Here is a 16,349-nt window from a genome sequence, read left to right as displayed (position 1 = left end):
TAAACGGATATTGACAAAGATGAAACAGGTTGGTGTGTGCCTCTATTTATTAGTCTCCATAAGCAATTCACTGAATAAAGCAAATACTGTTACAGCACAAAATTATTATTTTCAAAGCAATCTTGGCAACAAGTTATAGTAACAACTTCATAATAAAAAGACAAGGGTTATTTCCATTTCTTGCTGTTTTCTTCACTTTAATTATAAAAGAAACAATTCACTCTTCACCAAGCATTGACATTTAAACAAAATGCCCAGTCCAAAAAACTTTATTTTCTATTTGCAAATGCAAAGATTTGTCAATAATAAATAATACTATAAAATGTACACAAAAAGGTTGAGAATTCACCATAAGATGAAATTTATAAGGGATAGGGGGATGTTTGGGACAAGTATGAGTTGTTGGTGCTGTAGGAAGAAGGGTCTTTTAGCAAAATGTGAGGGTTGGGTTTATACAAGTCACAAAAAAAGCTGATAATCTATACATCAACACTAGCAACATAAAGTTATTTTTTGTCTATTTTCTTTTGTACAAAGTGGGGAGTCTTACTGGCGAGCATCATCAACTGCACTGTAGAGTAGTACACAAGCGAGAGTTAAGGCAGCTTTTCTGTTCACGTTTGAAAAGTGACATGAGAAATGTCATGTTTTTGTTTTGTATTTCTACTCTCTGTCTATAAAGATTTTGAATAGGAAGTTGTCATTGCATATCTTAGGCTGTTGACCTAGCCTATTTAATATCATTACAAGGGTGCTGGATTTTCTCTTTTATTCTTCATCTCTCCGCCATAAAATAGACAGATGACTTTATCCAAATACAATTTGTTTTCAACTTAATTCCTGTAAGCATTAGCAAGACTGATGATGCTGGCATTGGAGGGGTGAATTGGCTTTTCGGTCACAACGATGAAGACGATATTAAGGTGTGTGTGTTGTTGCCGGTGTGTTAGGGTGAGGTCTATGCGTCAGGGCCACTCAAAGGTATGTGGAAGTGTTAGAAGGGGGCTCTGCTTCATAGTTGTGAGTATTTTAAGTCCCACCGTGTTGGCAGCAAAGAAGATCTACCCTGACACCTAGTGGCAATTCTAAGCATTATATATTTGTTTATTTTTCACTGAGATGCACCCAGACAAGAACAGCAATGGTCGGCTGAGATCAATTCAACACGCGCATGCACACAGACAGGCACACACATTTCTGCAATCAGACAGAAACCAGAGCTGTTTTATTGTCTCAGTTTCAACTGTCTCCCACATCTGTCAAGAACCGCAGACACTACACGTTTCCAGTTTCAAGGCTATATTTGTCCAAGTATCTCTGGTTCACATTACATATGGTGGTGAGGTCAAGTAAAAGTGAATGAAGAAATGGAACTGATTCCTCAGAATTTCTGTTTCTTATGTGATCTCTGATTTTGGTTGGAATCATTGAGAATTAGTCAGTGCAAAAGTTAATTGTTTGAACATGAATTGCTTCTCTTGGAGTGTGCACTATGTTGACTGCAAAGGCTAGGTGGCAAAGTCTGGAAATATCAGACACATTAAAAAAATAAAAAATAAAATAAAAAAAGAGACTGAAATTCAAGGCAATGATTTCTGTGACACAGAATCTCAGTCTTGGCACGGGACAGGCAAAGCCTAAATGCCTGACTATCAATACGTGGCAGATTGTGTTGCAGTGCATACTCAGAGTCAACAGTCTCTAATCTGAACATTGGCAAACACTACTGTCATCAGGGAGGGAGTCAAGAGAGAGGAGTTGGAACAATACATGGATGGAGAGAATTAATATCTAAACTTCATTTTAGTTAGTGTGTGTGCATGCGTGCGTGTGTGAGAGAAAGTACATCATGGAGCGTGGTGAGTTGTTGCTTTTGACACCTCTGTATGTGTGTGTGTGTGTGTGCAAATGCACGCATGTGTGTGTGTTTGTGTGTAACTCTCCCATTTTTGTAATAAAACATGCAGCCCATAGCTCTGACTGGTGTTTGGCATTACATTTCCCATTGGTGTTCAGTGGAAGAGAAAGAAGGTTCAGACCCAAAGGGAAATGGAGAGATGGAAAAATAAGTTGGCAAGAAGGTGGAGATTTTGGCAGGCAAGATTGAGCATGAAAATCGAAAAAGGAAATTTGATGTTGAAAGAAGTCTATGCGGAAAAATCTTTTAATCTTTGCACCAAAAGATTTGAAGACATACTAGATATACAAGATAATTGAGCAAACAATTCCTCCATGAAGCCATAGCAAACGTAATGACACCAAAACGTAGTAAATAAATAGATGGCAAAAATGTTAGTGTCTACCGGCAGTATAAACTCTGATGAAGCAAAATAAACACAGCCAAAATGTTATAATGCAGACAGATTAACACTGGCAAATGACCAAATGCAGAACAGGATGATGGACAGGGAAGTGAGATGATTCCCCATATCATAATGTAAATATGACTATTTATGACAACATGTGTGACTGATTAAAGAATTGATTAATTTCTTTCAGTAGTTTGGCTTTACAAATAGTTATACAGTACATTTGGACCAGTGTTTCCAGAGAATTATCTAAGAATGACAAGCAAATTTCATTTTAAGAGAGAGTCAGCATCCCTTGTCAATGGTAAATCCTAGTGCAACATTACAACCCTGAGCACTAGTGATGAAACAATGCTAATGGGTGTGGTCTGAACTCTCAATTGACGCAATCCCTCTGCGGTGTGATGAGCAGCAGTCTTGTTTTTGTTTCCATGATGGAAGTCACTCCATTACCATAACCTTACTGTACACATCAGAGATGTGACTGAAGATACAGTATATCATTATCATCAATAGCATTAGGATGTAAAAAATGTAAATATATAAATGATAAGAATTAGAATTACACATCTGATTCGTCTGACCAGCGGCTTGCAGAGAAGCAAAATGGCCTCCACGATGGCAGAGATTGCACAGTCCACAGTTGCCCACCGTCTTTTGCTGGTGAGATCTCTACCCTGTTGTCCACAAATCAGTGTGTGAGGATATACTTGAAAATCCTTGTCTTTTATGAACATGAAACCCACTGAAGAGGAGCAGATCAATAGTGCCAAGGTCTCCTTTTATTGTGGAGATATCCCCATTGCTCCAATAGAGAAAGGCTTTGTGATGGCAGGGGGCCCCAGGTATCTCCAGGGATGGAGAGTGCTACAGTCAGAACACAAGGATTTCACCGCTCCCCTTTTTTCTTCTTCTTATTCCTGAACACATGAGGCTCAAAAAATGTATCCTTCTGATTGTTACCTTCCATCATGAGATGTCTCTTTTTGGTTACCAGTTCAAAACAAAAGTCCTGTCACTGTCAATGGTGGGATGGGGGTTGGAGGTTAGCATTTTGTACTGGTTGTGATCATGCAAAGGAGGGGGCGGGCGGGTGGGGATGACTTTAGCCTGAATTTCTTGCCAAATAAAAACTCCACCTTTCACTGTGGAACAGACTGGCTAAAAATGCTACCTTAGGCCTCTTCCAGCTAACATAAAACTGCTGGTAAACCTATTGGGTTAGCATTGTGGCTTCTCAGTTGGATAGCAGAGATCTGACAGAGCATTTGCTTTGGAAGGAAGGGAGATGGGCAGTGTGGGTGGTCTGAGTGGTCAAGATTAGGGTTACATGGCTGGTTGGCTTGGAGAGAGGTTCGTGGAGTGGAGGAGCGGATGGTTGAAGGCTAGTGTTGTCAACAGCTTAAAAGCGTCCCTCATTCTGTTGGGGAAATACTGCCACCTGTCTGAGCTGAAATGTGAAACGAGAAAGAGGATCCAGAATTAGACATGTTAGATCAGACAAAGGGAATCCCCATTCTACAGGTCTATTTTTCTAGACACATCTCTCGCTCAGATCCAGTTGATTTACTGCTGCATGCTTGACTAAAATAGCATTAGCTTTTTATCAACCCTGACTTCAGAGTATATCAAGTATATCTTCCCTCATGGTGGTACATTTCTGTCAGTACCCCTCTCAGACCAGGTCGAAAGCTACAGCAAGGGCAGTAGTGAGGGAAACATTGCAATAGATCTATGCAGACAAAAAAGGTCAGTTTATGCTTGATGAGGAAACTTTTCTATATATTTAAACAATATGATCAAACATCAGTGCAATTATATACATCAACATATGCTGAAAAGCAGCACAAACACACAACACCCTCCACAGAGTTAAATCAGACATCTTCATGTTATGAAGGCCTTTTTGAAAAGCTGCCAGACAGTTTGATATTTGTGTGACATTTACACAAAAAAGCTGTTATTTCCACACCACCTGTAGTAGGGACAGGTACAGGGCAGAGATTATGAGAGGGGGACCTCTTTGGGTCCTCAGTAGGGGGCACCATGAGACCAACCTTTTCTGCCTCATTTGTTCTGATTGCGTATTCGCAGGCACCTCCTCTTTAGTGGCAGCTCCAGCTCGGGGCTCCCTGCCCCTGCCGCCAGGGGAGCGCTGATGCTACAGGACACGATGGCCGTCTTGTCGTTGGGCTTTGGCACAGGCTGGATGACACAGCCAGCCTTGGGCAGCAGCAGGGGCAGTGCATAGGCGTGGTCGTCATCATCGTCCAGATCCATAAGGTCGCCGTAAGCTTCCAGCTTGCCTTCATCAGTGCCCCCGTGTGCTGCCTCCTCACTCGGGCCCCTCTTACCTGGTTCCCACTCTGCCACTGAGCAGCTGTTCTCCTTCAGCGCCTCCCGCTCCAGCTCACAGTTGGCCGGTTCGCCACCTCCTCCTCTCCGGCCAGGGTCAGACGGAGGTGTGGGTAACGTGCTCCTGCCGGGACTGTCTGTGGATTGACTGCTGCCGTTTACTATGACATTAAAGGGGGCAGCGGGGTTGCAGGGCTGTCTCTGTGGGGTGCCAGGGTGGTTTGTGAGCTGGGTGGGGTAGGAGTTTTGGTTTGGCTGGGGGGATGGTGATGTGGCCTGGCAACAAGATAGGGAGTTTGGCTCCAGAGAGACACTAATGGCCTCCCTGACCTCCTGGCTCATGTCCTCTAGGCTGCTGTCCCCCTTCACAGAGGCATCCAGAGGGGATGGTCCAGAGGGTGGGGGGCTGGATGAGTCCCTGTCCGGTTCCACCTTCACCTGGACACTGGGCACCACCCGCTGGATGACCTGCTGCAGCCGCGACCGCCGGCCCAGAGTCAGGTCGATCACTCCCTCGGGGAGGGAGGCCGCGGGGCCACCAGAGAGCGAGAGGCCCAAGGTTGTGGCACTCCCCGGACTCTCAGTCTTCACGGTCAGGTCCACCATGTCAGTCCTACTCCTCTCAGAGCCAAAGCGGCCCAGAGTGTAGCCAGAGAAGTCCAAGGAGTGCACCCCAGAACTGGAGGGCCCCAACTTCAGTTCTTCTCTGGAGGAACTAGGGGAGAAAGGCTTGGGCTCTGTCGGATCAGTGGTCTCCCCCGACGCACTGGGAATGGGGTTGTTGTTGTTGCTGGGGTTGTCGTTGGAGGTCTTGGGGTTGAAGGGGAAGGGTATGGGGATAGGGATGGGCACCGGCAGGGGCACGATGACAGGGTAAGGGACCAGCAGGGTTGGCGGAGGCACCAGGGGTGCGAGGGAAGGTATACCGAAGTTCATCATGTGCGGCATATGCATGGGCCCATTTGGCATCATGTTGGAGGGGAAAGGAAAACCGGGTATGTGTAGGCCTGGATAGGGTGGCATCATCCCTGGAAGGTTCCCTCCCAGGTTGGGGTTGTTGGCGGGGTGGTGGTGGGGTGAGAACTGGGGCCTGTGCATAGGGCTGGACGGCGGAGCCAGGGTTCTGGGTGGTGGGGGTGGTGGTCCGATGCCAGGGATCATGGGGTTGGACAGAGGGCTGTTGGGGCCTGGGCCGTGGGGAGGTGGGCGGAAGAACGACGGGCGCATCTGCTGCATCATCTGATGCTCCATGAAGAAGGGCAGGGGCACGGGCCCCCGGGGCGTCATCACCATGGGGGGGCTGCCCGAGGGGACTCCCATGGGAGGGTGCAGAGAGGGGTGTGGGGGAGGGGGTAAGGTTTGACTCTCGTGGGGTCTGGGCGTGGGGTTTTTGGCAGACGAGGAAGAAGGAGAGCAGACAGTGCCTGTCTCAGAGGGAGAGGCAGCGGTGGAGCTGGAGGGGACTAGCACAGAGGAGTTTCCCCCAGGGGAAGGGGCTTTGCGGCGTAAGTCACCCAAAGGTGTGCCCCAGGAATCGGGGGTTAAGAGCTGCAACCCGGTGCTGCTCTCTGACTTGCCCTCCACAGGGCCGTGTCCTGAGTTACACAGGCCCCCCGGCAGCGCCGCCTGAGTCTCTTTGTAGAAGATGTCCATCTTGTACTGGTTCAGGCATTTGGCACTGCAGAACTGCAGCCTCCGTTCTCCGGCACCAAAGTCCAGGTACTCCTTGGTGTGGCGGATGTGTTTGCACCAGTCACACACCTGTAACACAAAAAACAAAACACAAGACAAAAGACCTCATCAGGTACAATGCACTACAGCAACATTGTACACTGAGTGTACAAAACATTAGGAACACCTGCTCTTTCCATGACATAGACTGACCAGGTGAATCCGGATGAAAGCTATGATCCCCTATTGATGTCACTTGTTAAATACACTTCAATCAGTGTAGATGAAGGGGAGGAAATAGGTTAAAGAATGATTTTTAAGCCTTGAGACAATTGAGACATGGATTGTGTATGTTTGCCATTCAGAGGGTGAATGGGCAAGACAAAATATTTAAGTGCCTTTGAACGGGGTATGGTAGTAGGTTCCAGGCACACAGGTTTGAGTGTGTCAAGAGCTGCAACACTGCTGGGTTTTTCACGCTCAACAGTTTCCTGTGTGTATCAAGAATGGTCCACCACCCAATTGACATCCAGCCAACTTGACACAACTGTGGGACGCATTGGAGTCAACATAGGCCAGCATCTTTCGGCACCGCATTGATAATCAGTTATCATACACTACCAGTCAAAAGTTTAGACACCTACTCATTCAAGGGTTTTTCTTTATTTTTACTATGTTTTACATTGTAGAATAATATTGAAGACATCAAAATTATGAAATAACACATTTGGAATCATGTAGTAACCAAAAAAGTGTTAAACAAATCAAATATATTCTTCAAATAGCCATCCTTTACCTTGATGACAGCTTGGCACACTCTTGGCATTCTCTCAACCAGCTTCATGAGGTAGTCACCTGGAATGCATTTCAATTAACAGGTGTGCCTTCTTAAAAGTTAATTTGTGGAATTTATTTCCTTCTTAATGCGTTGGAGCCAATCAGTTGTGTTGTGACAAGGTAGGGGGAGGGGGTATACAGAATATAGCCCTATCTTAATTTCTGAGGCTGGTAACCTTAGAGTTACCAGCCTCAGAAATTGCAGCCCAAATAAATGCTTCACAGAGTTGAAGTCACAGACACATCTCAACATCAACTGTTCAGAAGGGACTGTGTGAATCAGGCCTTCATGGTCGAATTGCTGCAAAGAAACCACTACTAAAGGACACCAATAAGAAGAAGAGACCTGCTTAGGCCAAGAAACACGAGCAATGGACATTAGACCGGTGGAAATTTGTCCTTTGGTCTGGAGTCCAAATTGGAGATTTTTGGTTCCAACCGCCGTGTCTTTGTAAGACGCGGTGTGGGTGAACTGATGATCTCCGCATGTGTAGTTTCCACCGTAAAGCATGGAGGAGGAGGTGTTATGGTGTGGGGGTGCTTTGCTGGTGACACTGTCTGTGATTTATTTAGAATTCAAGGCACACTTAACCAGCATGGCTACAACAGCATTCTACAGCGATACGCCATCCCATCTGGTTTGGGCTTAGTGGGTTTATCATTTGTTTTTCAATAGGACAATGACCCAACACACCTCCAGGCTGTGTAAGGGCTATTTTACCAAGAAGGAGAGTGATGGAGTGCTGCATCAGATGACCTGGCTTCCACAATCCCCCGACCTCAACCCAGGGTGGCTATTTGAAGAATCTAAAATATAAAACATATTTTGATTTGTTTATCACTTTTTTGGTTACTACATGATTCCATATGTGTTATTTCATAGTTTTGATGTCTTCACTATTATTCTACAATGTAGAAAATACTAAAAATAAAGAAAACCCTTGAATGAGTAGGTGTGTCCAAACCTTTGACTGGTACTGTATTAAAAACAGCAAACATTTGCCTCCACCCTATGACAAAATGTGTAGAATAGCTTTAAAACAAACAAACAAAATATTCCCTGTCAAGAGGGGGGCTAATTAAATGGGGGTATGGATGTGAGTATGCAGACCCATGAGCCACTGCGGCCCCTCATGATGAGTTCAGTTTTTTTGTGGCCCCCACCCCCATCAAAGTTGCCATCCCTGCTCTATAACAACTTTGGTAACCAGAATGTAATCTCTCTGCCTCACAGAATCTGCAGATAAGGTACATAATATGCCATTTAGCAGACGCTTTTATCCAAAGCGACTTACAGTCATGTGTGCATACATTTTTGTGTATGCACACAAAAAACACTGGATTACATGAAACACTGGATTGTAATGAAATTATCTGGTCAAATTCTGTTTCGTTACACCAAGTAAATAAAAGTCCATCTGCACGGCACCTGTGCATGTTTGTATCCTCGTTAGGAAAACCCATCTGTATTTTTGTGAAAACCCATCTGTATTTCTGTGAAAACCCATCTGTATTTTTGTGAAAACCCATCTGTATTTTTGTGCAAACCCATCTGTATTTTTGTGCAAACCCATCTGTATTTTTGTGCAAACCCATCTGTATTTTTGTCACGGATTCAGCCGAGGCTGCTCCTCCTCCTTGCTCGGGCAGGCTTCGGCGTTCGTCGTCCCCGGAGTACTAGCTGCTGCCGATCGATGTTTCGGTGTTTGTCTTGTTTAGTCTTTATTGTTTACACCTGTTTCCCATTATGTTTGATTGTGTTCCCTTTAATACCCTCTGTTTCTCATTGTGTATTGTGCGTTATTGTTTTTGGCCTTTGCGGCAGTTGCCCTTGTGTGCGGGTCTTGTTATTTTCCCTCGCTGTTCGAGGTTGCCAGTGTACTTTGTTTTGTTGCACTGAATCTAGTAAAAGTTCGGCCAGTAGCTCGGTGTCCTGCTCTTGACTTCGCCTACCGCATACACGTCGCCCTGACAGAATAACGCACCTATTAGACATGGAGTCAGCAGGAGCGGCGGTGCCAGCTGGATCAATAGAAGAGCGCGTAGAACAACAAGCGGCTATGATCCAGGCTCTCTGCACCGCCATGGAACAGGTGGTGAAAACCGTGGAGCGATGGGAAAGAAGAAGTTGGTCTACACCTCCTCCGACGATACCACCACCATCAGCTATGCCCATCGCTTCATCTCCGGGGTCCAGTGGGATTCGGCTCTCGCTCCCGAGGGCTTATGATGGCACAGCTGCCGGGTGTCAGGGTTTCCTGCTCCAGGTGGAACTCTACCTGGCAACCATCCATCCGGGCGCCCTCGGGATACGAGCGTGTCCGCCCTCATTTCCTGTCTGTCCGGCAAGGCGCTGGAGTGGGCCAACGCCGAGTGGGGGGAATAGACGCCCGACACAGTCAACTATACGGAGTTCACCCGCCGCTTCAGGGCAGTATTCGATCATCCACCAGAGGGTAAGGCGGCGGGTGAACGTCTATTCCACCTTCGACAGGGGGAGGAGGAGCGCGCAGGAGTTCGCACTGGACTTCTGGACACTGGCTGCCAACGCGGGATGGAATGAGAGGGCCCTCATCGAGCCACTACAGATGTAGCCTGAAGGAGGACGTCGTCGGGGAATTGGCCTGCAGGGACACCAACCTAACCTTCGATCAACTGGTGGACATGTCGATTCGCCTGGACACCCTGTTGGCTACCCGCGGACGTCCGGACTCGGGGCCGTCCATTCCATCCCCCAGCACTTCCGAGCCGACCCCGATGGAGCTCGGAGGTGCTGGTACTAGGAGAGAGACCAGGAGAGAGGCCGTCCCCTGCACCAACTGTGGCCGCAGAGGACACACTGCTGGTCGGTGCTGGGGAGGGTCTCCTCGGAATCGAGGCAGTAGGCAGCGCACTGATGAGTCATTCCAGGTGAGTAGGCGCCCAAGTCACCCAGAGCTCCCTGTTGCGGATATGTGTATTAAAGTTGTGTTTCCCGAGGTTTCTCCTCATTCCCAGCATAAGGCGCTAGTCGATTCAGGCGCAGCTGGGAATTTTATCGACCGCCATTTCACCCATAAGTTAAGGATTCCTATAGTTCCAGTGGAGGTGCCCTTCCCTATCCATGCCCTAGATAGTCGCCCTTTGTGGTCTGGGTTGATTAGGGAGGTCACGGCGCCGCTCAGGATGAAAACGCAGGAGGGCCATGAGGAGATCATTCGGTTGTATTTGATTGACTCTCCTGCGTTTCCCGTGGTGTTGGGGCTTCCCTGGTTGACGTCTCATGACCCCAACATTTCATGGCAACAGAGGGCTCTCAAGGGATGGTCTGATCAGTGTGTCGGGAGGTGTGTGGGTGTTTCCGTAGGGGCCACGACAGTGGAAAGTCCTAACCAAGTTCCCACCATGCACATTCCACCTGAATATGCCGATTTGGCTCTTGCCTTCTGTAAAAAGAAGGTGACTCAATTACCACCCCATCGACAGGGGGATTGTGCGATAAACCTCCAAGTAGGCGCTGCGCTTCCACGTAGCCATGTGTATCCTCTGTCTCAGGAGGAGACGGTGGCTATGGAAACATATATCGCCGAATCGCTGAGACAGGGATACATACGGCCGTCCACTTCCGCTGCGTCCTCAAGTTTCTTTTTTGTGAAGAAGAAAGATGGGGGTTTACGCCCGTGTATTGACTACCGTGGTCTCAATCAGATCACCATCAAATATAGCTATCCTCTCCCTCTGATTGCTAGTATGACGGAGTCATTACACGGGGCGCGATTCTTCACAAAATTGGATCTCAGGAGCGCGTACAACCTAGTGCGCATTAGGGAGGGAGATGAGTGGAAGACAGCATTCAGTCCCACCTCGGGTCACTATGAGTACCTCGTCATGCCATACAGGTTAATGAATGCTCCTTCAGTCTTCCAATCGTTTGTGGATGAGATTTTCCGGGACTGACATGGACAGGGTGTAGTGGTGTATATTGATGACATTCTAATATACTCCGCTACCCACGCAGAGCATGTGTCCCTGGTTCGTCGGTGCTTGGTAGACTGTTGGAGCATGACCTGTATGCAAAGGTGGAGAAATGTCTGTTCTTCCAGAAGTCCATCTCCTTCCTGGGACACCGGTTGTCCGCGTCAGGGGTGGAGATGGAGATTGACCATGTTTCAGCCGTGCGCAATTGGCCGACTCCCTCCACGGTGAAGGAGGTGCAGCGGTTTTTGGGTTTTGCCAATTACTACCGGAGGTTTATCCGGGGCTTTGGGCAGGTAGCAGCTCCCATTCACTCTCTGCTAAAGGGGGGTACGGTGCGTCTTCAGTGGTCGGCTGAGGCAGACAGGGCTTTTGGGCATCTGAAGGACCTGTTTACCTCGGCTCCGGTGTTGGCGCATCCGGATCCCTCTTTGGCGTTCCAAGTTGAGGTGGATGCGTCCAAGGCTGGGATCGGTGCTGTACTGTCTCAGCGCTCGGGTATGCCACCTAAACTCCGCCCCTGTGCTTTCTTTTCTAAGAAGCTCAGTCCGGCGGAGCGCAATTATGATGTGGGGAACAGGGAGCTGTTGGCTGTGGTGCAAGCCCTGAAGGTGTGGAGGCATTGGCTTGAGGGGGCTAAACACCCTTTTCTCATTTTGACTGACCATCGTAACCTGGAGTACATCCGGGCGGCGAGGAGGCTGAACCCTCGCCAGGCTAGGTGGGCTATGTTTTTCACCCGATTTGTGTTTACGCTCACCTATAGACCAGGGTCACAGAACGTTAAGGCAGACGCCCTGTCCCGACTATATGACACAGAGGAGAGGTCCATTGAGCCTACTCCCATACTTCCGGAGTCTTGTCTGGTGGCACCGGTGGTATGGGAGGTTGATGCGGACATCGAGCGGGCGTTACGTACCGATCCTACTCCCCCACAGTGTCCAGAGGGTCGGAAGTACGTGCCGCTCGAGGTTCGTGAACGATTAATATACTGGGCTCACGTCACCTTCCTCTGGCCATCCTGGTATTGGACGGACAGTGCACTGCCTTAGTGGAAAGTACTGGTGGCCCACTTTGGCTAAGGACGTGAGGGTTTATGTTTCCTCCTGCTCAGTGTGCGCTCAGTGTAAGGTGCCTAGACACCTACCCAGAGGGAAATTACAACCCCTACCCATTCCACAACGACCGTGGTCTCACCTCTCGGTGGATTTCGTCACGGACCTTCCCCCCTCCCAGGGGAATACGACGATCTTGGTCGTTGTGGATCGGTTTTCAAAGGCCTGCCGTCTCATTCCTATGCCAGGTCTCCCTACAGCCCTACAAACTGCTGACACCCTGTTTACTCACGTCTTCCGGCACTACGGGGTACCTGAGGATATAGTGTCTGATCGGGGTCCCCAGTTCACCTCTAGAGTCTGGAGGGCGTTTATGGAACGTCTGGGGGTCTTGATTAGCCTTACCTCAGGGTTTCACCCCGAGAGTAACGGGCAGGTGGAGAGAGTGAACCAGGATGTGGGTAGGTTTGCCAGGACCGGCAGGGGGAGTGGTCGGAATATGTCCCCTAGGCAGAAATAGCCCAAAACTCACTTCGCCACTCCTCAACTAACCTTACGCCTTTTCAGTGTGTGCTAGGTTATCAGCCGGTCCTGGCACCTTGGCATCAGAGCCAGATCGAGGCCACTGCGGTGGACGAGTGGTTTCGGAGCTCGTAGGAAACCTGGAACGCTGCGCATGTCCATCTACAGCGAGCGATCAGGCGGCAAAAAGCGAGCGCCGATCGCCACCTCAGTGAGGCTCCGGTGTATGCACCGGGAGATCGGGTCTGGCTCTCGACCCGAAACCTGCCCCTTCGCCTGCCCTGCCGGAAGCTGGGTCGGCGGTTTGTGGGGCCATTTAAAGTCCTGAGGAGATTGAACGAGGTATGTTATAGGTTACAACTGCCCATTAATTACCGCATTAACCCCTCGTTCCATGTGTCTCTCCTCAGGCCGGTAGTAGCTGGTCCACTCCAGGAGAGTGAGGTACGAGAGGCTCCTCCGCCCCCGCTGGACATCGAGGGGGCTCCGGCGTACTCAGTCCGTTCCATCTTGGATTCGAGGCGTCGGATGGGGGGCCTGCAGTATCTCGTGGAGTGGGAGGGGTACGGTCCGGAGGAACGGTGCTGGGTCCCTAGGAGGGACATCCTAGATCCCTCCATGTTGAGGGATTTCCACCGGAGTCATCCGACTCGCCCTGCTCCGCGTCCTCCTGGCCGTCCCAGAGGCCGGGGTCGGCGCACGGCTGGTACCGCGCGTCAAGGGGGGGGGGTACTGTCACGGATTCAGCCGAGGCTGCTCCTCCTCCTTGCTCGGGCAGGCTTCGGCGTTCGTCGTCCCCGGAGTACTAGCTGCTGCCGATCGATGTTTCGGTGTTTGTCTTGTTTAGTCTTTATTGTTTACACCTGTTTCCCATTATGTTTGATTGTGTTCCCTTTAATACCCTCTGTTTCTCATTGTGTATTGTGCGTTATTGTTTTTGGTCTTTGCGGCAGTTGCCCTTGTGTGCGGGTCTTGTTATTTTCCCTCGCTGTTCGAGGTTGCCAGTGTACTTTGTTTTGTTGCACTGAATCTAGTAAAAGTTCTGCCAGTAGCTTGGTGTCCTGCTCTTGACTTCGCCTACCGTATACACGTTGCCCTGACAATTTTTGTGCAAACCCATCTGTATTTTTCTTCCACTGCATAATGCTGCATACTCTACCGAAAACCCCCAAAATATGATTGAATGTGTGTGAGTGAGACAGAGATTTTCATACCAACTTCATACTGCTATGACCCTTGAGGTGCAGAGACTGTACTACACATGGTAACACCTTGATAAATGCTTACAACCTGAGGAAAATCCAGCTTTAAACTGTCTTAAGTGAGTGCAAATCTAGATGGGTGTACTTAAAGCTTTTAAATGAACAAAACTTTGTCCAGAAATGTAATTCCCATTTACACCTGCCATGGGGTTGTCACCTCTTAAACCTCCTTCATAAGGAGGAACCACTCAGATACAAATTTAGCCACTGAGCCACGTGTGACAGTGGCCACAGGCACAGCACATAACAGCCTCAAGTAAAAGGTTTTCCCGAAGGCATGATGATGAGTGGGGGTACGTGATTCTGGTGGGTGGGTGAGATGGACAGATGGAGACAGTGAACAAGCTGCCAGTAGGGGGCACAGAAGTGAGAGTGACAGCTGGGCGGAGTTCTACATGTTCTGGTGAGAAATGGCTGCTGAGCACCACCTAGGTGGGTGCTATAATGCGTAGCTATTCACTACGGATGTGAAACTTTAATATGAGTGTTTGGGATATTTTCATTACATAAAAAAAGCTTATTTGATTCATTAATTGACAGCATTAAAGTGGAATTGACTGCATTAAAATGGAATGGGATCATCCAACCCTACCGCAGCGGCATTACACACATTGGGCAGGGCAGGGGAGCAGCCTAGCACAACTTAATAATATAATAATATGCCATTTAGCAGACGCTTTTATCCAAAGCGACTTACAGTCATGTGTGCATACATTTTTACGTATGGGTGGTCCCGGGGATCGAACCCACTACCCTGGCGTTACAAGCGCCATGCTCTACCAATTGAGCAACAGAGGACCACATACTCTGTGGGATGCCAGGGTCTTGTGATGCCAGGATCTTTTTCATTGGCTACAAAAGTTTCCAAAATGCTCAATAACACTGAACGTCCAATCATCACGTGGCCGTTCTCATTAGAGTATCTGAGATAATGAATGTGACCCTGGTGAGTGGAAGGCAATAGGTTGGCCAAGGAGATGGGGCACAGCTCGGCACACAACTCACTCTGCCAGCTCAGAGGGACGTGGCAGCGACTCACTGGAGATAATTAAGGCATTAATCAGCTGTCAGACCCCTCAACGACGTCCATCCATCACACACACCATAATCCCCTTTGCTGAATGCTAATAGGTTGTGGGATGCTACTGGAAGACGACTATGATCCTACGCATTCAATCTTTCAGAGATTCACGTATATGCCTGCCGCACTTGAGTCACATGTTGATTAGAACACGCACACAAGCACGCAGACACACACGCACGACATGACAATTTCAGATTTGGAATGGTCATGGATTCTTCCCAAAATCAACAACAGCTTTGGGAACCCCCATCATTTGGCTTTAACCGTAATGTGGCACTCATGTGCCTCTGAATCCCTGGCCTGTTTCATTTGTCACTCAGTAGTTTAAGACCTACTGAAGTACCTACTCAGATCTCAGTTGATAGAGCATCATGATTCATTCACTCTCTCCTTTTATCTCTCTTTTCCATCTCTTCCCTGTCTGTCAATTGACAGGTCACGCATGTCAAAGCGATGGACAAATCAGTCAATTACAATCTTGTCCATAATGGAATGTTAATGTTAAACAGAGATCTCCTCCATCACTAGATGTCAGTCAAATGGCCACTGTGGGAGAGGCTGTCATGATGTAGACATGAGATCAGACCATCTCTGTAATGCTCTGTAGTACTGTTATAGTGGCCAGCATTACAGGGTTAAAGACTAGTGTTTCATATACTGTGTTGGTACTCTTACAGGTGAGTGATCCATAGTCACCCTTCAGCGAGCGTCGATATCAGTAGTCTTCTTTTTAAACTGTCTATTCGATCCTGTGGAACGCAATGAGCCATAGCAGAAAAAGTCTGAAAAGTGCTCTGTAAGTTGGGTTCAATGATGGTAAGCCTGGATATTTTAAATTATAAATGTCTTGAAATTTTCCTGGGCTAAAAAAGAAGACAGATGGAGAGCACTTAACGAGTTTCTGCACCGTGAGTGAAATTTCACTGTGCATTACCCTAATGGAGTTATTTTTCTCTCTCTCTCTAGTCTCTCCCTCTCCTGAACACAGATGTTTGCAGTTGAATGTAATTATGGTCATTTATTTCAACCGTGGCCATCGTACTAGCATTCACTCCGGCTCCGTTTAACCATTTGCGTTTCTGTAGGTAATTACCTAGCTACCTACCAAGTGCACACAGACATCATGGGGCCATTTATTTTGTTCTATCACTGTATCTTTCGATTATCTTTCAAGGACCTGTTACACAATTTCACAGTCTTGTTTCTAGTGCTCTTGATCTGGAATTTACGGTTCATAATAATATGGTGTGATTAATTAAAGAGTAATTAATTGATCATTATTATTTTGTAACCACTTTGA

At 48.0% G+C, this 16,349-nt stretch overlaps 1 protein-coding gene across 6 annotated transcripts in view; it reads right to left on the bottom strand.

The window, feature by feature from the left end:
• Positions 1 to 29: 29 nt before the first annotated feature.
• Positions 30 to 16,349, bottom strand: part of LOC121544786 (sine oculis-binding protein homolog A-like) — a 29,936-nt gene continuing 13,616 nt past the window's right edge. For all 6 annotated transcript variants that reach the window (XM_041854931.2, XM_045209115.1, XM_045209118.1 and 3 more), the window contains 2 exons: positions 4,367 to 6,425; positions 30 to 3,759 (listed from right to left, as the gene is read on the bottom strand). In XM_041854931.2, the coding sequence (XP_041710865.2) occupies positions 4,377 to 6,425 (2,049 nt within the window). In that variant the 3' untranslated portion in view covers positions 30 to 3,759; positions 4,367 to 4,376. The remainder of the gene's footprint in view (positions 3,760 to 4,366; positions 6,426 to 16,349) is intronic.

This window comes from Coregonus clupeaformis, chromosome 29 (assembly GCF_020615455.1).
Source record: "Coregonus clupeaformis isolate EN_2021a chromosome 29, ASM2061545v1, whole genome shotgun sequence".
Lineage (NCBI taxonomy): Eukaryota > Metazoa > Chordata > Actinopteri > Salmoniformes > Salmonidae > Coregonus > Coregonus clupeaformis.
The sequence above is the reverse complement of the archived record's forward strand: the minus strand, read 5'-3'. Positions and strand labels throughout refer to the sequence as shown.